Source organism: Penicillium rubens (genome assembly GCF_028828025.1).
Source record: "Penicillium rubens strain IBT 27055 chromosome Unknown utg000002l_segment0_segment0, whole genome shotgun sequence".
In the NCBI taxonomy this organism is placed as follows: Eukaryota; Fungi; Ascomycota; class Eurotiomycetes; order Eurotiales; family Aspergillaceae; genus Penicillium; species Penicillium rubens.
The window spans coordinates 6,588,794-6,608,498 of NW_026890600.1; the positions used below are offsets into that span (position 1 = coordinate 6,588,794).

At 49.4% G+C, this 19,705-nt stretch overlaps 10 protein-coding genes across 10 annotated transcripts; 5 read left to right on the top strand and 5 right to left on the bottom strand.

Moving 5' to 3' along the window:
• Window positions 1-4: 4 nt before the first annotated feature.
• N7525_004989 (pleiotropic drug resistance family ABC transporter) lies at window positions 5-4,458 on the top strand (the record flags this gene model as incomplete). Its single annotated transcript, XM_002565258.2, has 2 exons — window positions 5-590; window positions 665-4,458. The coding sequence occupies 2 exons, from the start codon at window positions 5-7 to the stop codon at window positions 4,456-4,458; spliced, it is 4,380 nt and encodes a 1,459-aa protein (XP_002565304.2).
• A 635-nt stretch (window positions 4,459-5,093) lies between these two features.
• On the bottom strand, window positions 5,094-6,198 carry N7525_004990 (alpha/beta hydrolase; the record flags this gene model as incomplete). The annotated part of the gene is made up of 2 exons (XM_002565257.1): window positions 5,094-5,700; window positions 5,792-6,198. The coding sequence occupies 2 exons, from the start codon at window positions 6,196-6,198 to the stop codon at window positions 5,094-5,096; spliced, it is 1,014 nt and encodes a 337-aa protein (XP_002565303.1).
• A 493-nt stretch (window positions 6,199-6,691) lies between these two features.
• On the top strand, window positions 6,692-7,308 carry N7525_004991 (putative L-PSP endoribonuclease family protein Brt1; the record flags this gene model as incomplete). The annotated part of the gene is made up of 3 exons (XM_002565256.1): window positions 6,692-6,853; window positions 6,917-7,074; window positions 7,242-7,308. 3 exons carry the CDS (start codon window positions 6,692-6,694, stop codon window positions 7,306-7,308), a joined length of 387 nt encoding a protein of 128 aa, XP_002565302.1.
• A 332-nt stretch (window positions 7,309-7,640) lies between these two features.
• On the bottom strand, window positions 7,641-9,304 carry N7525_004992 (uncharacterized protein; the record flags this gene model as incomplete). Its single annotated transcript, XM_061213239.1, has 3 exons — window positions 7,641-8,622; window positions 8,677-8,779; window positions 8,842-9,304. 3 exons carry the CDS (start codon window positions 9,302-9,304, stop codon window positions 7,641-7,643), a joined length of 1,548 nt encoding a protein of 515 aa, XP_061070260.1.
• Window positions 9,305-10,059: 755 nt separating this feature from the next.
• Window positions 10,060-11,616, top strand: N7525_004993 (DUF1593 domain-containing protein; the record flags this gene model as incomplete). Its single annotated transcript, XM_002565254.2, has 2 exons — window positions 10,060-10,368; window positions 10,423-11,616. The coding sequence occupies 2 exons, from the start codon at window positions 10,060-10,062 to the stop codon at window positions 11,614-11,616; spliced, it is 1,503 nt and encodes a 500-aa protein (XP_002565300.2).
• A 1,453-nt stretch (window positions 11,617-13,069) lies between these two features.
• On the top strand, window positions 13,070-14,760 carry N7525_004994 (uncharacterized protein; the record flags this gene model as incomplete). Its single annotated transcript, XM_002565252.1, has 3 exons — window positions 13,070-13,288; window positions 13,337-13,439; window positions 13,490-14,760. The coding sequence occupies 3 exons, from the start codon at window positions 13,070-13,072 to the stop codon at window positions 14,758-14,760; spliced, it is 1,593 nt and encodes a 530-aa protein (XP_002565298.1).
• Window positions 14,761-15,655: 895 nt separating this feature from the next.
• On the bottom strand, window positions 15,656-16,486 carry N7525_004995 (uncharacterized protein; the record flags this gene model as incomplete). Its single annotated transcript, XM_002565251.1, has 1 exon — window positions 15,656-16,486. The coding sequence occupies one exon, from the start codon at window positions 16,484-16,486 to the stop codon at window positions 15,656-15,658; it is 831 nt and encodes a 276-aa protein (XP_002565297.1).
• A 226-nt stretch (window positions 16,487-16,712) lies between these two features.
• On the bottom strand, window positions 16,713-17,495 carry N7525_004996 (uncharacterized protein; the record flags this gene model as incomplete). The annotated part of the gene is made up of 1 exon (XM_061213240.1): window positions 16,713-17,495. The coding sequence occupies one exon, from the start codon at window positions 17,493-17,495 to the stop codon at window positions 16,713-16,715; it is 783 nt and encodes a 260-aa protein (XP_061070261.1).
• A 161-nt stretch (window positions 17,496-17,656) lies between these two features.
• N7525_004997 (uncharacterized protein) lies at window positions 17,657-17,947 on the bottom strand (the record flags this gene model as incomplete). Its single annotated transcript, XM_061213241.1, has 1 exon — window positions 17,657-17,947. One exon carries the CDS (start codon window positions 17,945-17,947, stop codon window positions 17,657-17,659), a length of 291 nt encoding a protein of 96 aa, XP_061070262.1.
• On the top strand, window positions 17,924-18,307 carry N7525_004998 (uncharacterized protein; the record flags this gene model as incomplete). Its single annotated transcript, XM_061213242.1, has 2 exons — window positions 17,924-17,935; window positions 18,080-18,307. The coding sequence occupies 2 exons, from the start codon at window positions 17,924-17,926 to the stop codon at window positions 18,305-18,307; spliced, it is 240 nt and encodes a 79-aa protein (XP_061070263.1).
• Window positions 18,308-19,705: the final 1,398 nt, after the last annotated feature.

Below are 19,705 nucleotides of genomic sequence, written 5' to 3' on the forward strand. Positions count from 1 at the left end.
TTCAATGCAACTCTCGGGTGGACACGAGCTCGACATGATCCATGATCCAGAAAAGAGCGAGGATGAAGACACTGTGCAGGAGGAAGAAGAACACAGGGAAGCACTGGTTGGTCAGCTAGCACGACAACTCACCCGTCAATCTACCCGATTCTCTGTGAACGGTACATTGAACAATCCGTTCACCAATGGAGACTCTGAATCCACTCTTAATCCCAATAGCCCCAACTTCAAGGTGCGGGACTGGATGAAGATGTTGCTGGCTATCCGGTCTCGCAACCCCGACAAATACCCAGATCGGACCGCTGGTATTTCGTTCAAAAATTTGAACGTCCATGGATTTGGCTCTCCCACCGACTATCAAAAAGACGTCATGAACTCGGTTCTGGAGCTTGGAACTATGGTCCGCCGACTCGCCGGCCTGAAGCTTCAGAAGATCCAGATCCTCCGTGATTTCGATGGTCTCGTCAAAAGTGGGGAAACATTGGTGGTCTTGGGAAAGCCAGGTAGTGGGTGTTCGACGTTACTCAAAACCATTGCTGGCGAAATGAATGGTATTGAGATGTCAGAGGATTCGGTTCTCAATTATCAGGGTAAGTCTCTTCCTACATGATTCTGTATAACTTCATTTTTTGAAAAGGTTTTGACAAATACGCAATGCATTTAGGTATCTCTGCAAAGGACATGCAGAATTCCTTCAAGGGAGAGGCAATCTACGCAGCAGAAACGGATGTCCACTTCCCCCAACTATCCGTTGGCGATACTCTCATGTTCGCGGCGTTAGCTAGAGCTCCCCGAAACCGCCTTGAGGGTGTGGGAAACAAGCAATACGCTGAACATATGAGAGATGTGGTGATGGCCATGCTTGGCCTTTCTCATACGATCAACACCCGGGTTGGCAATGACTTCATTCGCGGAGTTAGTGGAGGCGAGAGGAAACGCGTCAGTATTGCAGAGGCCACTCTCAGTCAGAGTCCGTTGCAGTGCTGGGACAACAGCACAAGAGGCCTGGATAGTGCGAATGCACTTGAGTTTTGCCGAAACCTGGCTCTTATGAGCAAATACTCGGGAACAACAGCCTGCGTTGCGATCTACCAAGCGTCACAGAACGCTTACGATGTCTTCGACAAGGTGACCTTGCTTTATGAAGGAAGGCAGATCTACTTTGGGCCAACGACGGAGGCTAGGAAGTACTTTGAAGACATGGGCTATGAATGCCCGGAGCGTCAAACCACGGCAGACTTCTTGACGTCGATCACCAGCCCTTCGGAACGCGTGGTGCGGAGTGGGTTTGAAACCCGTTTTGTTCCTCGCACTCCTGATGAATTTGCGACAGTATGGAAGAACAGCGACGCACGTGCCAAGCTCATCCTTGAAATTGAGGAGTATGAGAGAAATTACCCTCTCAAAGGTAGCTCCTACGATGCATTTATCGATGCCCGTAAGGCTATCCAGGACAAGCACCAAAGAGTCAAATCGCCATACACCATTTCGATACGGAAACAAATTTCACTCTGTGTGACCCGTGGGTTTCAGCGCCTTCGTGGAGACTACAGCCTAACTGCAACAGCTTTGATTGGGAATTTCATAATGTCTTTGATCATTGGCTCGGTGTTTGTGAATCTCCCCAAAGATACCTCCAGCTTCTACTCTCGTGGAGCTCTTTTGTTTTTTGCGGTCCTCCTGAATGCTTTTTCTAGCGCACTGGAAATCCTCACCCTATACGCCCAACGTCCAATTGTTGAGAAGCAAGCCCGATACGCCTTCTACCACCCTTTCGCAGAGGCACTTGCATCGATGCTCTGCGATACACCTTACAAACTGATCAACTCATTGACCTTCAACATACCATTATACTTCATGACCGATCTACGTCGCGAGGCTGGGGCGTTCTTTACATTTTGGCTGTTTTCGGTCATCACCACGTTCACAATGTCAATGATATTCAGAACAATTGCGGCATCTTCTAGATCCCTGTCACAAGCCTTAGTGCCAGCTGCCATTTTGATCTTGGGTATGGTTATCTACACTGGGTTCGTTATTCCCACTCGCAATATGCTCGGGTGGTCGCGCTGGATGAACTATATCAATCCCGTTGCCTACGCCTTTGAAAGTTTCATGGTCAATGAATTCCACGATCGTTATTTTGAATGTGCAGCTGTCGTTCCATCAGGTGGTCAATACGACAGTGTCTCAATGGACCATCGCATCTGTTCAACTGTCGGTGCTCAGTCAGGGTCCACCAATGTGTCTGGATCGTTGTATCTCAGCCAGAGCTTCGGGTATCTTAAGGGACATTTGTGGAGAAATCTTGGAATTCTCTTTGGCTTCCTTATATTCTTCATGCTCACCTATCTTCTTGCCACTGAGTACATATCCGAGAAAAGGTCTAAAGGCGAGGTCCTTCTATTCCGCCGTGGCTATCAGCCCAAACATGCCTCTAGTGATGTGGAGGCACCTTCTCAATCTTCTACAGGCGTCAAAACGGACGAGTCTCCTCCCAAAGCGGCGGCCATTCAGCGACAAACTGCGATCTTCCACTGGCAGGATGTCTGTTACGACATCAAAATTAAAGGAGAGCCTAGAAGGATTCTGGACAATGTTGACGGCTGGGTCAAGCCCGGGACCTGTACGGCCTTGATGGGTGTTTCCGGGGCTGGAAAAACAACACTGCTTGACGTGCTAGCAACGCGAGTTACAATGGGGGTTGTCAGTGGCGAAATGCTCGTTGACGGAAACCCCACAGATCAGTCCTTCCAGCGAAAGACCGGATATGTCCAACAGCAGGACTTGCACTTGTCTACGTCGACGGTTCGGGAAGCACTAGAGTTTAGTGCTTTGCTACGTCAACCCGCCTCTGTTAGCCGGAAGGAAAAGATAGACTATGCTGACGAGGTTATCAAGCTCCTTGGTATGGAGGCGTACGCTGACGCTGTTGTCGGTGTTCCGGGCGAGGGATTGAACGTTGAGCAGCGGAAGAGATTGACGATTGGTGTGGAGCTTGCCGCGAAACCCCAGCTCCTACTCTTCCTGGATGAACCTACGAGTGGCCTGGATAGTCAGACTTCTTGGTCTATTCTTGACCTTATCGACACTCTCACCAAGCACGGACAGGCGATTCTCTGCACTATCCATCAACCTTCAGCGATGTTGTTCCAACGATTTGACCGTCTTCTCTTCTTGGCAAAAGGGGGAAAAACAATCTACTTTGGTGAGATTGGCGAAAACTCGTCCACTTTGTCAAACTATTTCCAACGTAACGGCGCCCACCACCTGACCCCCGGAGAGAACCCCGCTGAATGGATGTTGGACGTTATTGGGGCAGCACCGGGTACACACAGCGAGATTGAGTGGCCAAAGGTATGGCGGGCTAGTCCCGAGTACGCGAAGGTCAAGGAGCATCTGTCTGAGCTGAAGTCCACCTTGTCTTCAAACTCACAAGGTGATTCTTCGCCTAGTCAATTCCGTGAATTTGCCGCGCCCTTTTACGTCCAGCTATGGGAGTGTCTCCTACGTGTCTTTGCGCAATACTTTCGAACCCCGACTTATATCTGGTCGAAAGCTGCCCTTTGCATCCTCACGTCGCTCTATATTGGATTCTCGTTTTTCCACGCCCAGAATTCTATCCAAGGCCTCCAGAACCAGATGTTCAGTGTCTTCATGTTGATGACAATTTTTGGAAATCTGGTGCAGCAGATCATGCCAAACTTCGTTACCCAACGCTCTCTTTACGAGGTGCGAGAGCGTCCATCCAAGACATACAGTTGGAGGGCGTTCATGATCTCGAACATTCTAGTGGAATTGCCTTGGAATACACTTATGGCTGTGTTTATCTTTTTGTGTTGGTATTATCCGATCGGATTGTACAGAAATGCAGAGCCCAGCGATGCAGTGAGCGAACGAGGGGCCCTCATGTTCTTGTTGATCTGGACATTCCTGTTGTTTACTTCAACCTTCGCACATATGGTGATTGCAGGGATTGAACTGGCTGAGACTGGTGGCAACATCGCGACCTTGCTGTTCTCCCTCTGTTTGATCTTCTGCGGTGTTCTCTCAACTAAGGAGGCCTTGCCTGGATTTTGGATCTTCATGTACCGCGTTTCACCGTTTACCTACTTGGTCTCAGCGATGCTTTCGACGGGTGTTTCGGGCGCCGATGCAATCTGCGAGCCAGTCGAATTCCTGAAGTTTAACCCCCCAGCCAACCAAACTTGCCAGGACTATATGGATCCTTATATCAAAATTGCCGGGACTGGATATCTGGAAGATCCCCTAGCTACCACAGACTGCTTGTTTTGCACGGTGAGCAAGACCGATGCCTACCTCCTGCAAATCTCCAGCGACTTCGCTGACGCTTGGCGGAACTTCGGTCTGATGTGGGTGTACATCGTCGTCAATATTTTCGGCGCGGTGTTTATCTACTGGCTTGCCCGTGTGCCAAAAGGGAAGAAGACTAAGTAATGCCTTGCAGGAATGTGGATACACGTTCGGGCCCTTGGGCCAGAGTATATACACTCTACAACTTTGTTGAAAGTGGTTTTTATTTCCGTTTCTGTTCATGTCCCTATTTCTGTTCCCTTGTACAGGATTGTCTTGATCCGTTCTTTCTTTCTCGTCTTCTTCATTTGTCTTCTTCATTCTTTCTCTTCTCCTTCATTTGTTTCTTCATTCTTTCCTTTCTTCGCCAACCCCATCTGTTTGTTATGGCCCCAAGCCTTTATTAATGGGATCAGGTGATTCACAGTTTGCTGCTGTCTCTCACCTATCGCCACCCTTTCCTTCCTGCTCACTCTATTAAGTAAACATGAATATAGACAGTTTTGCAATTCCATAGTCGCCATTTTAAAGTAAAGAAAGGGACAAGAGAACGCAGAAGTTGACGAATGGAAGCAGTCGGAATAAACTACAAACTAGGCAAACAGAATTAGAACCAGTTCAAACTATCTGGCCACAGGTCCCGAGGCATACAGGCGCAGATGAATATCAGATAGATACATGAGTCGCGCCCTCTTGCGTCCCCTTTTGTTCGACATGCTCGAATAAGTGGGTCCCCAATCGGGAATGTATTCAGGAGGACATTTATATTAGACATTCAATCAGGTCCAGAAGGCCTTTTGAAGAGCATCACACATTAAGGTGATACACCTCTTTCCCTCAGTCAAGGCCCCATCCATAGCCAAAAACGGATGCGGCATGCCCTTCATGACCTGCAAATCAACCGGCACACCCGCCTTCTGCAACTTCTCCGCATACTGCTCACCCTCCGTACGCAGTACATCCAGCTCGCCAACCATAACCAGTGCAGGCGGCAATTGCGAGTAATCGCCCTGCCAGAACAGCGGGCTTGACTCGGGGTTCGTGCGGTCCGCGTCGTTGGGGACATAGTGATCGCGGTACCAGTACATCTTAAGTGCCGGAAGTGCGGGTGTCCGTTCGTACCGACGATATGACTCGTTGTTTTCCACTGTGGCAGTGTTGTCTGTCACGGGAACAGACAGTAGCTGGGCTCGGAAGTGAACGGGCGGTGACAGAGTCAGCGCCTTGTGTGTCAAAATCGCGGCAAGGTTCCCGCCGGCGGAGGAGCCTCCGGTTGCGATTTTGGATACGTCCACTGAGAGTGCGGCAGGGCCGTCGGAAATCAGCCAGAGGAGAGCTTCCCAGCAGTCATGGACTGCAGCCGGCCAGCGGTTCTCGGGTGCAAGGCTAGAAGAAAATAAGAGACATTAGATTGAAATTTCTCAAGGTCATATATGCATGGTGTGATCACATAGTCCACGGATAATTCTTCACTCACCGGTAGTCGACTGTGATTACGACGCAGTTGCCTCGTACACAGAGATTTGAGCACACCACGTTCTCCGTGTCAATGTTGCCCAGTACCCAGCCACCACCGTGGAAATACAGCATCACTGGCCATCCACCAGGAGGCGCCTGGCCCTTGGGAGTAAAGCAGCGGATGGGAACTGCTGGGCCCTTGGTTGCTCGTCGCTGAACGGTAATGTCTTCAGTCTTGCCCACCTCCAGCATTGGGCCTGCACCCGGAATTAAGACACCACTTGTCCGTGATGCTTCCACGGGCTGCAGGTGCACCTGTTGGTTATTGATGACATGCTTGTTATAGAATGCGACATACTCGGGGTCCAACAAGTCTTTAACGGACTCGTGGAGCGGATAAGGTGGTTGAGTAACGCCTGCAGTCATTTTGAAGTTACAGATAATAAGGAAAAGATATGTTGTACAAGGGTCCTAAACTTTCGGGGTCCCAGGGTCCCATTCAAATAAAAGTTCACCCCCACGCGGAAAGTGGGGAGAACCATCCAAGCAATGCGGGGGAAATACCGCTGATAAGCTGATAAGCCAACTATATGCCGGTTTTGGGAAATGATCGACAGGACTGTTGCAGTGAGACCCCCCGTCGGCTCCATTATGGAGTTCTATGGACCCATGGGGCCTCTCGTGAAGCCACTCGTGAGTCACTTCATGTTCCTCGGCTATATGCCATCGGCCAATATAGAGCCAGTTGTTACGTTTTAGTATTGACCGTGTGGGATGCAGCCATAGCCCCTGATGCTGCCCGGTTGATAAGGAGCGCCTCCCCCACGCAAGGGGGGCAATTCCTGCGTTTTTTTTTTCATCACTTCACCTCAATTGACTCATCCCTAGCCTATACTCCATCCTTTCAGAAACTCTCACAATGTCCTCCAAGACCCCCGTCCTTACAGACAAGGCTCCCAAGCCCCTCCCCGGGATCTACTCTCAGGCTATTGTCGCCAATGGCGTCGTCTACTGCTCCGGTGCTGTCCCGATGGACGCTGCCACTGGAAAGTTGATTGATGGTGATGTCAAGGCCCACACTGTAAGAGACAGGTCAACCCCAATTGAACCAATTCAACCTGCTAATACCTCTGCCCTCGAACAGCACCAATGCATCAAGAACCTAACCCACATCCTCGAGGAGGCTGGTACCAACATCGACAAGGTCGTCAAGGTCAATGTGTTCCTGTCCAACATGGATGATTTCGCGGATATGAACTCCGTCTACATGCAGTACTGGGGTGATGTGAAGCCCTGCCGGACGTGAGTTCTTACCCCCGCTCATTTATTTCTTATCGTTGGGGTCATTTGGGGTCATATACTTCCCTCGATTCTTTTCGTACTATGCAATGTACTGATTGCGCTTACGCATGCATCTGCGCGGGTCTGCATAAGTGGTTTGATTCGTTGCTAACGGTTATACTCGGCAGGTGTGTTGCGGTCAAAACGCTCCCTCTTAATACTGATGTCGAGATTGAGTGCATTGCTGTTCTCTGAGCTGCCTTTTGCTTCCTTCAGTTTCATAGAGAAAATTTAAGGAATGATGATATGACTTCTACTACAAATACACCTTTCTACGATTGAGAATAACAGGTAAGACAACAATACTGTTATGTGAATCGTATTATCTACGTCCTTAGTTATATGACAATCAGAAGTGGCTCCAATAAAACAACACAGTGGAAGATAGTATGCCCGGTTGTTATTTATGCAGCGAATCTTTATTCTCAATGTGAAATTCAACACGATTTGACATGAATTTGTCCAATACGTTTGCTGTTGTGGTTCATACGCCCCGCCAGTTTAATATAAGCAAACCAACCAACAATCTACGCAACCTCAACGTGTTCAATCTGCCGACATTTCGAACGGGCCTCATCCTCCTCATCCTCCAGTTGCCTAATCTGAGCACCCAGGCCGGTACAAACATAATCCTTAAACTTCCTTGTCGCCACCTTGTGCTGGAACATCTCATCAAGTTCCTCAAGGGACCGATCCTTGGTCTCCGGCAAAAAGAAATAAACAAAGACCATAGCAGCAACAGAGAAACTTCCATAGATAATCGCCGTCCGGCCCCCAATTGCAGCCTGCACGTACGGATTGACAAAGTTGATAGGCACCGAGGTAACGAAACTGCCAAGGGACGACAAGAGAAGTGTCCGCTCGCGCAGCTGTCCGGTTCCAATCTCGCCGCCGAGAATCCACACACCAGGACCCCAGGACAGCGCATAGAAAACATACCACAGAACAAGCATGGCAATACACCCGTTCTGCGTCACTGGAGATAGAACCTCGTAGCCATTCGCCGTAGTTCCGCCAACCCCAATCATCATGGCAGCCATGAAGAACGCGCCGACAAACATGCTGCTCCGTCTACCAAGCTTGTCAAATGTGAATAAAGAGACTAAATTCGCAACGATCCCGCATGCTAGCACGATGACGTTGTATTGCAGCGGGTCCGCGAACCCCAGCTGCTTCATGAATGTCACGATAAAATTATTGATAAATGAGACACCTTGCGCCTGTTGCAGGATCTGGACGCCCATGGCGATGATAGTTCGGCGCCGGTTAGTCCCGCGGAAGCAGTCCATGATGCTCGTTGCGTGGTGGAGCTCGCGCTGTTCCTCGACTTGGAGTCGGAGGAGCTGGACCTCCTCGCTCGCATTGTAATTGGGTCCGTATAAATCCTTGACTGCAGCCTCTGCTTCTTCGTAGCGCCCTTTGTAGACAAGGAAGCGGGGTGTTTCGGGGAGAAAGGGGTATGGGATGATTATTCCAACGGGGACCAGGAGCTGGCATAGGATTACTGTTCTTCAAATGGGTTAGCCAGATACTGGACAGTTGGAGTGGGCTTCCGATGCATACAAATACGCCCATTCGCCTTTCATGTTCTGACATAAGAAAACGACTAGGGTGGCGAGGAAGCCGCCGAATGTATTCCAGAATGAGTATGCCGCCAAGAAAGCGCCTGGGAAGTAGAGTCAAAACAACCATTGCCCATTCCTTGTAATTATATTGAACACCACATACCTCGGATCCTAGCAGGAGCACATTCCGACTGGTACATCGGCACGACGTTAGATGCCACGCCAATGCCCGAGTACACAATAATGCGACCCACTACCAACTGCCAGAACGACGTCACAGCAGAGGCCTCGAGGACAATTCCGATGGAAAGCAGAGCAGCCATCACCAGAAGCGTGGGTTTCCGGCCCAGATGCGAGCACAGCCATGGCGAAGCTAGACAGCCGAAGATAATCCCAGCCGAGCCAGTGCCCGTACCGGCAGACTGCTTCTCAGGGGGAATACTCCAATCACCGGAGGCATTGCGAGACCCATACTTCCGGGCAAATGGCGTCAACCCCAGAGCTCCTCCCCACCAGGAATTATCGAAGCCGAAGCCAATCGCTCCCAGGGAGACGAAACATCCAACGAATAGAAGGCGAAGGCTAAGCTCCTGGTAGAGCGCGGAATGTTTTATGGCGCCAAACATAATGACGAATTGATAAGAACCAGCAACGACCTTACTGCACACACTCCGTCGACAAAGAGGACTCGCAGCCCCCCGGCATGTGTCACCCACTCTTTTATATACATACCTAGGTTTTGACCAACGCCATCAAGTCCTTTCCGGGGAACATTATCCCAGATGCAGCCCCGCAAGAGATGGCCTGATGTCGGGCACTGCAAATGCCCGCTTGTCTTTTCCCCGTCAATGAGACGAAGCTAAAGACCAAACTTGGTGCAGAGCTCATCGGAGGATAGTCTGTGCTGGCGGTTAGAACTGCTGGTTTGGAGGTGTTGTTGACTGAACCCGGGCAATCCCCCGGCTTCTCCGCAATAGCACGCAGCTAAGCCAGGTACGAGTGGCTATAATTGCGATTCTCGGTTGTTCTTGTGGGGGGAACTGCAAATGCTGCGCTTGCATTTCCCTGTCAGAGCGAAGAAGCAAACGACTAACCAAACTTGGGAGAGAGTTCATCGGGGGCTAGTCCGTTGTGGTGGTTACGACTGGGTTTGGAAAGTGTTGCCGGCTAAACTTCGGCAGTTTCCCCCGGGTTCTCCGCACTCGGACGCCAGCCGAACTATGTACCTAGGTATATGCGAGTGGCTATAATTGGATTCAGGGTTGTCCTTGTGAGTGGTGTCCAAATATGGTGTCTTCTGTTCGTAAGTTGTAATTCTGTTGTTCCTTTTGTTAACATATTCGTACATTTATTCCCATAGCCATCATCATCACCATTGACAATGGCATCGCAGCACCAACTCCAGTCTTTCCCGTCCAAACCGCGCGTCTTCATCCTGAGCGATATCTCCAATGAGCCCGACGATGCTGAGTCACTGGTTCGCTACCTATTGTATGCCAACCAGTTCCGTACTGAAGGCCTGGTAGCTTACACTTCAACCTGGATGAAGAACAAGGTCTGTCCGCAGGACATGCACAAGATAATAGACGGCTACGAGAAAGTCGTAGACAATCTCAATGCCCACGTCCACCCAAACGACCCATATCCAGCAGCCCAATATATGCGATCGCTCATCAGAAAGGGCGCAGAGGTACCGTCCAGCATCATACCCTCCCCGCCAAACCACATCCTAACAATCAAATAGAGCTACGGCATGACCGCCGTGGGCCCAGACATCCCCCTAAGCGAAGGCGCACAGCATCTGCTAGACTGCATCCTCACTCCAACCAACGATCCCCTCTGGATCCTCTGCTGGGGCGGCACGAACGTGCTCGCATCCGCACTTCTCAAACTACAAACCACACATTCCCCCACCACAGCCGCCACCCACCGCGCGAACCTCCGCATCTACGCAATCTCCGACCAAGACGACACAGGAACCTGGCTGCGCGCTACCTACCCAGATCTATTCTACATCTGCTCCATACACGGGTGGTGCCAGTACGGACTGGCTGCATGGACCGGGATCTCCGGCGACGCATGGTACGGCTTCGACCAGGGCGGACCAGATGGGTCGAAGATCAGCGCAGAATGGATCCGAGAACATATCCAGATCGGGGCCCTGGGCTCAAAATACCCGGATTTCATGTTCATCCCAGAAGGCGACACGCCGACGTTCCTGTACCTGATCCAAAACGGGCTCGGTGTCGCCGAGAGCCCGGAGTACGGGTCCTGGGGTGGTCGATATATCCGCACGGACATGAGCGGGGCAGGCGTTGCGAATAGACATTTCAGCGATACGCCAGATGAGGTCGTTGGGCATGATGGGCGCCGGCACAAGTCGAACCAGGCGACAGTGTGGCGCTGGCGGGACGCGTTCCAGAATGATTTCGCGGCGCGCATGCAGTGGAGTCTTTCTCGGGATGTGGCGCGCGCGAATCATCACCCTGTTGCTGTTGTTAATGGGAGTGTTGGGCCTGCGCCGCTGGTTCTCGAAGTGCCGGCTGGGGGTATGGTGCGGATTGATGCGCGGGCATCGTATGACCCGGACCCGGAGGATTCTATTACGTTTAAGTGGTATCAGTACAAGGATCCTAGTGCGACACAGTGGTCTGTTCAGCATGAGGTTGGGGAGTTGGGGATTCGGCTTTTGGATGAGGCTGGAAGTGTGGTTGAGGTTACAGTCCCGCCGGCTGAGAAGTGCTGTGTGGAGCTTATTAGTCGTAAGCCTGTTGCGAGGGGGCAGTTGTTGCATCTTATTTTGGAAGTGAAGGATAACGGGTCGCCGGCGCTAATTACTTATCGGCGTGTTCTTATTCAGGCGACGAACGAGGGGTTGCTGGGTGGTGGCGGAGGTGCTGAGGCTATTGGTGATACTATGAAAGATGTGATCCGATGATGTTGAACCATGAGTATGTAGACATTGTGTTTGTATACAGTACATAGATAGAACAATGGAACAATTTACTCTTCTTTTCATTCTTCCCATAAGGGCTACGTTGGTGTAGAATAGACAGGCCATTGAGTATGAGTTAAAAGACAGAAGTAATGCGTGGATACCTTCTGAGGTCGTCTATGTCGCAGAGGCCCAATTGGTAAGATCGCCCTGCGATGATTGGCCTATTTGAAATCTATCCGGACTTGATATTCCATGGACTGATAAAATTATAGATAGGATGACTGCGGCTGTGCACTGATAAGCTAGTGGTCTGCTATGATCCAATCCGCCATGCAAGTCAGAAGCTGAGTTCATTGTGCACTCAAGGCCGGTAGTTCTTCGTCCTCGTATCTGGTGCCAATGAGTATTATCCCCCAGTAGCCCTCATACCCCACTTCATGCCCTGTGTTGAGGCTATGTATAGAAGTTCCATCTCGCCTTGATACTGTCCATCGGTATTCAACAATGCTTTATTTCACAGACAGCAGATCCAGCTACATCACCTCCTACCAAAGAGGACACATCCACTTATTATGGCCAAAGTTAAGAGGAGAGCTACACACTTGACAATGGCATAATAACAGCCCTGGTCTCTCGCACTGGCTTGGAATTTCGATCTTATCCCTGCGCAATCTCAGACTTTAGAAGTCCCTAGTAAATATTTTCTGTTATTAGCCAATTGGTAAAAGAGAATACAATCAACGCAGGCTATAGGAGATTAGAAGTTTTGTCCTCTATCACGTCCTTTGTTGTTGGGATGAGTCTGAGCGGCGCCTGTAAGAGATCGTTAGACTTTGAGTCCAGGGTGTTTCACTCGGACGGATGGCCAGGTGTGAAGTTGAACGAGATACCCCAAAAGGAGGGCTAGCACTGATGTAGAACCGATTCTGGGTCTCTGGATCTGGGTGTCCTAAGATAACAATATAGGCCAGGGCCCTTCGGATTTGACGAGTAGTAATCAGGTTCCAAGGTTGGCGGACGACGGGAATCGGCCCGGGAATCGGCCCCACATGGCCCATTTAGAGTTTATTGCCTGAGGCAGCTATATGCCTAAGGCGAATAACCTTGCTCATTCTTGTCTCCTTACTTCACATCCCCCTTTGTCGAACCGTTGCTATTTAAAAAAAATGACCGTGTCCTAACGCAAATAATTTGGGGCTCATGTGTGCCTTGGCGTCTTTGCAATGGCAATTATGATCGTCTTGTATTGATCGATCCTATTTCTAAAGCCGAGAACGAGGGATACGTTTTTATCTAAATTATGGCGTGATGAAATTCTAGAGTACCCCAAATCTATGGCAGATAACTCAAGACCTATTTATTTCTCTTTTCTAATTTTCCTACCCATTCAAAGTCTTGAGTCGACGGCGCAGGCCTCTTTTTATTGCCGGCTCGAAACGAGTTGCTCGCACGTATGGATTTGACATTTCAGGCTGAGCCTATGGCTATAGAGAGTCAATCACCTAAGAACGAGAGAGCTATTGACACCAAATATGCTGATGAAACTCTTCGCATTCTTCAGCTTCATGGAGACTCTGTTGGTTCATTGACGACCGAGAAGGAGAAAACGCTGAGACGCAAATTGTACTGGCGTATTTTCGGGCTACTCTCCGCTATCAACCTGCTGCTCTTTGTGAGTTTGTCATTAACACCTCTTACTCGCAGGCTCTAACTTTCCTAGATAGACAAGTCCACTCTCGGCTATGCCGCTATCCTCGGCCTGTTCGAAGAAACTGGCATCACCAAGGCTCAATACAACAATCTTGGAACTTTCTTCTATGTCGGTACGTGACAGTATTTTTCTCCTATTTCATATTCCCTAACACTCTCGTAGGCTACATTGTGGCGCAATGGCCGGGACACTATGCTATGCAAAAACTACCATTTGGAAAATTTGTTGCCGCTCTAGTCTTCATGTGGGGTGTCATCCTACTACTTCATTGTGTCGCCACGACCTACGCCGCTCTTGTGGTTTTGCGACTGGCGCTCGGTGCTGCTGAGTCTGTGGTTGTACCTGCAATGGAAGTCACAATAGGAATGTTCTTTAATCGTTACGAGCAATCCTTCCTCCAACCCTTCCTTTGGTTGACATCCGCCGCCGCCCCTATATGCGCCGCGTTTATCTCCTACGGTTTGCTTTGGAGCCATAGCACCATCCTGCCCTGGAAGCTGTTCATGATTATTACGGGGGGTGTCTCGATCCTTCTTTCTGTTCTTGTCTGGTTTCAGTATCCGAGCAACCCAGCGGAGGCTACGTTCCTGTCACTGGAAGAGAGAATCCACACAATCAAACGAGTACACGAGTCAAGTCAAAGTTCTATTGAACAGAAGCAGTTCAAGAAGAGCCAGTTTAGAGAGACGCTCCGTGACCCCATTTCATGGCTTTTTACTCTGCAGTCATTCACCTTGATGATGTCTAACAATCTCACCTACGGACAGCAGAACCTTATTACTAAAGCTCTTGGGGTAGACAGCTTGGGCTCGACTCTCGTGGCTGCAGCTGGCGGCGGATTTGGTGTCCTGGTTTGTCTTGCGGGAGCCTACGCCCTGCGGTGGTGGCCATCAAATCTTGCCTTCCACGGACTTTTCTGGTGTATCCCTGCAATTGCAGGTGGAATTGGGATGGTTGCTATTGATTGGGACCAGAAGCTAGGAATGCTTGCGTGTCTGCTGCTGGCTGGTCACACCTATGGTAATACCTACATTATCGCGCTGGGTTGGACTACATCATCTGCAGCCGGCTACACGAAAAAGCTGACCCGAAATGTCATGTTCATGGTCGGCTATTCCATCGCAAATATTTGCTCACCGCAGATATGGGTTCCTAGGGACGCACCTCGCTATTACGGTGCCTGGATTTCCATGATAGTGGTCAGCTGGGTGGGGACACCGTTGATTCTTTTGATTATACGGTTCCTGTTGAAACGTAGGAACGCCCAGCGGAAGGCTTGGGCTGAATCCTTGACCAGCGAAGAGAGAAAGACTCATGAATTAGGAGTCGTTGAGGAGCTTGATGAAACTGGGAGCATGATACGCAGGGAGGTTGAAATTGCCATGTTGGATTTGACGGACATGGAGAACCCGTTCTTCGTCTATCCTATCTAGATGACATGAGTATGAGGAGATTGGAGACATCCAGCACCAGGAATTTAGAGAAAACCTTTGACCAGAGAAATATGTATATATATACTAGCATTTCGCTATGGGATGTCGAAGTCCCGCTTTCCCGATAACACTTTAAATTGAGCACATGGTTCCCGAATAAATCAGGGCTAGTTATAACACATTTATTTGGCCTTAACAATACTAAGGTAGTTTGTACCTCCCACATTTGTAGGTATAGGTCCGCAGCTTCGAATGGTGTTATAGTATGTTCCAAGTCTTGTGATGGGGGGTTGAGAATGCGATGGGAATGGTATGATAAGAACTGCGGCTAGAGTTGGACATGCATAAAGTAGTTACAAGGGCCAACAGCAAGTATGAGAGTGTGCCCGTAGTCGCCTACGGGTTTCCATAGTGGCAGTTAGTCACCTTCTAGTAGCCCTGGAGGTGACCTCGGGAAAACCTTAAACTTACAAGCATTTCACTGCCGTCCTTCTCCATGAATATATATACCTTCCACACGAAGCATCACAGCCACGATTTTATGCTTTGGACAGTCGCTTAGGTGTCATACTAGTAATATCCCCGGGGCCCTTCCCCTCCCTCCTGTTTTGTTTTGTTACGTTGGGTTAGGGTCCTCGTCACCCTACATCCATGGAAGCAAGGGATCTACATCAGCCTATATTTACTTAGCGCGCTTCAAGGTAGGGGTCGGAGAAGTGCGCGCGCTAGCTCATTTCCCTTTGCGGCAACTAAAATTATCCTTTCATGACTAGGTACAGCGGGCCACTTTCTGAAACTTAACGTAGGGCTCTATCGGGGCTTGTCCTTGGTTGTTGGCGCCAACAGATATTCCTGACAGAACGGTCCACCGGCAGCCCTTCGTGAGTTTGGGAAATCAGGTCTGAAGGAATTGAAGGATCTGGTCGAAGCCTTCAGGCTCCTTGATCCAGTGACCTTCGCCTTCTGCTCCAGTGAACTCATGCCATTCAACGCGGACCATGATTGTCCGTATAATTCGGGATGCCTGTCGTCCAAGTTCCACGGATACCCACTCATCGTCTGCTCCATGGCTTAGAAACACAGGAGTAGATAAGACAGAGCTGTCCACAGGTTGATTAGCCTGCGGCATCTCACGACCGGCAATTTCATCAAAGAAGAATGTAGATACCAGGCGCTGTGCCTGATGGATCCTAGGTCCATTAAGAGTGGATTGGTCTAGCAAACCCTCCAGCTGCTGCGCAAATGGTAACCAGCCACAAAAGCCTAGAAGACCACCTAGTGGTCCTTGAACCTGCCCCGTTCCTATTCCGGCAAAGAACGCCCATACGGCGGTTGCCATCCCCTGGCTAATACCCCCAAGATAGATATGACCAAGCTGCCCATCTAGCAGCCTAGCTTCGTCCTCGAGAATATCAAGAATATACAGAATTGACTCTCTCAATCCGTCCTTCTGCAATTCCTGTCTTTTCTGGATATCGTTTAGGGAGTAGGCATCAAACCAGGAGCACATATCTTCTTGGAACGTAGTGCTCCATCGGTCACGTGAGGTTGGGAAGACCCAACGGTAGGTGGGTAAGCAGGAGGCTAGGTTCTTGCCCTTAGAAGTTGTGGATGAGAAAAGCTCCTCGGCAAACTCAAGGCCATTGCTGCCACGACCATGGAGCAGAATAATCGTATGGGTGTGAAAGGTTTGGGCACGGTGAATGTGGGGCGCAGGGAATTCCATGATATTCGTCTGGATTTATTTCATCTGGGGAGTGCGAATTGTTTTCAGGATTATATAAAAGTTTCGTCGGTCAGCGCCCCGCCTAGTAGAAGATATATCTCACCGCCTTCTTTGGGTAGTCACATATTCTAGTTAGCGCGCACGAAGTACAGGAGAGTTCGTGGCCGAGCGATCCATGTCCGGGATTATCTTGAAAATTCAATGTTTATTCAAACGAAATACCATCTCAGCCGTGCCATCTGCTTAGCATCAAGTCAACCGCATGCTCTCTGGGCCATATACCAATTTTCTGTGGAAGATAAGCCCACCAGTCACCCAAATCGCTCCCGGGAGTAATAGTATTTAGGGCCTTCACATATTCCCAGTACTCCGGGTACCAGCCACACATTTCCCAGTCAAGAATCCCAGTGATGGTAATTCGAGTGGTCGATTGATTGACGGTGCCGTTTGTGGTGCAGAGTGACTCTTTGGGCAGGGCACCATCCGCAACCGGGTCATTTAGGCGAGTAAGTACCATGATATTTCGTGGATGAAAATCACCATGGGCCAGAAAAACTTTGTGATCATCCGTGAGATAGGATTTAATCATAGAGATGCTACCAGCTTGAGCTCGATGAGGGTGGGAAGTGAGAAATTCGTTAAACTGGCGCTCGTTGCTAATGCATCCTTGAGCGACACGGACTTCTCGTCGTGCATCTTTGCACCGGCGAGGACTACCGCCACCAAGGACAGCCTGGGTCTCGTCGGTGACTGGAGCAGGCAGAAACCGAAAGTAACCGACAATCGTATCCAATTGTTCTCTAATTGAAGATTTCTCGTTTTCGCCTAGAAACTCCCATTTTGAATCCAGGGGCTCGCCAGGCGCTCGTGACATGAGGAAGAAAATGCGGTTGCTGTTAGGCTGTTGAAGGATACCATGTATATCTGGTATTGGAACGCGCGGTGCATGGTGCTTGATGTATTCTAGAGTGTGGATATGACCTATGTCGATATCATTGCCGATTTTCATCACGATCTCCGAATTGAGACCCAGCACTGCAGTTGACCCAAGGTGCCAAATGACCTCACTAGTTGCCACCAATCTGTTAAGACCTCCGATAATGGCAGGTACATCAGTACAAGGCCCATCTTCATCAGAATCCTCCAGTGCTGCCCGTGACGCAGTTGCACTTAGTGGTCGTATGATCGTCGGATTGGTTGGAAGTTGGAATTCAGTTCTTTCATCGACCACACTCTTGTCATCGGAGCAGTCCAGCTTTCGGTTGCTGACTGCACAGAAGAATCACGAAACAATTTCCGTAGTGCAGGATATGTTTTAGCCTTATGCTCTAGCAAGTCGGTCATATCCCCAGGGGGGCATGATTTGACTTGCGTGTTCAGATGATCAAGAAGCAGAGTGTTCACTTGAATGAAAGCCTCTTCCTCCACATCCTTAAGATGACGCGCGACGTTTGATGCCATGGCTCGCTGGTACTTGTCGCATCAGGGACATGTCGGACTCGTGCTGTGGCTCGAGCTCTGAAGCAGGTTGCAGCAAGGTCATGTGACTACCTAGGTTAGGCTCTATGGCCACACCTCAAGGTTGATTCCTAGCCTGGCCCAACACTCTTCGACGCAAAATCCGGCCTTTCTCGCTTGAAGATGCCACCCGTCCTGGTCATCAAAGATGCATTACCCTTATCTAGTTGGCCCGCATTATCGGATCTGTTCCACTCGAAATGTCCCTCCACAACAGCATGCATGGTGCGAGAGTCTGTCCTGGCGATCATGGAACCTTTGCTTAAATTTGCCTCAAGAGCTGGTGGATCTGATCATGGATGAGACTGGGACTGGCCAATCGGAATAACCGAGGCAGAAACATGGAAAATTGAATCGGAAGCAGAGCGCGAACGCGTGAAGGAGGCTTAAACTCGAGAAGTCCGATATTATGGTTTTGAGGGTCCGTTGTTTTTCGGCGAGGAAGACGTAGTAATTAGACCGTCGCACCTTTGACCCATTCTTATTGTCCTCATTGAGTATGTTATGTGAGTAAAAAAAAAAAGGAAAAAGAAATCCCCCTTAACTGGCCCATTATGGGGACCCTCGCATAATACGACACTCAAAATAATGGAACCCCTTACGGTCTGTAAGTTAAGTCTCCCTAAGCGAACTCCACTTGAGGCTGCATGTTGATGGTTAGTTCATGGCTTAGCTCAGGGCGTTCGTATAGCCGCAAAGCAAGTACCCTGTCTATCCCATGGCAAGGGTCTAGTACCCCAATAAATGTCCGGAAGATCTCCGCCGAAATATATCCCCAGACAGTACTGCACACAGCACAAGAGCCCCCCCTATGCCACGGCATGGTTTTATGACTATTGCTGATGATGTTCGATAGGAGGCGCCACGGCACGTAGGAGCAAATATCATTTGCCGATGCGACGAAAGCACAGAGCCGCATCCTAATTACAATGAGTGGTATAGGAATATCTGTTCGAGACTTGGAGTTAGCAGAATTGTAGGGACGATGTTCATGTATTCTTGTTCTCTCCAATTGGAGCATATGTAATATTGAACTCAGGGGAGGGACCTTGGGGATATATAAATGCGTGAGGCCGCGCAACTTGGATATCTATCCAGTGTTTTGATAAAATGCTGCTTATTCATGACTTCGACCTGAATATTTCTGATTCCCGAGCAACCTGTATTTCGTTGAACTCGTGAATTATCAGCCCCGGAAGTATATAGCCATATCAAGTGCTTAAACGTTATAACCAACACTATCTATTTCCAGAATTCAGTGGGACGTGTGGTAGAATATCCATATCATTATCATCCGGAAGAACCTTCCAAGATTCCGCAGAAGACCATGCCGAGTAGCTCCGTAATTTCGTTCCCACTCGACTGCTTATACTGGATCGGTCTTGTGGCTTATGGGTGGCGTTTGTTTGCTTTTTCCTATTATGGATATTTTTAATTAGTATCCATTTCAACTTCGTATAAAAAAGGGATGATAGTCTTATCTTTGTTGTTGCTGTTGCTAGAAGCTTGGTAGCGTGGAAGCGAGATTTATCATATCGGAAGACCGGCCTACCGCCGTAGGCCTACCGGCCCTTACAGCCGGAAGTAGAATATTTCGCTTGCCAACAACAAAAATTGTTTCTAACACAGCGTAAACAAATTTCTGCATTAGGTTTCGAAATCGGGGGTTCTTCGGCTTTATGTTATGTTCGTGTAAATAGG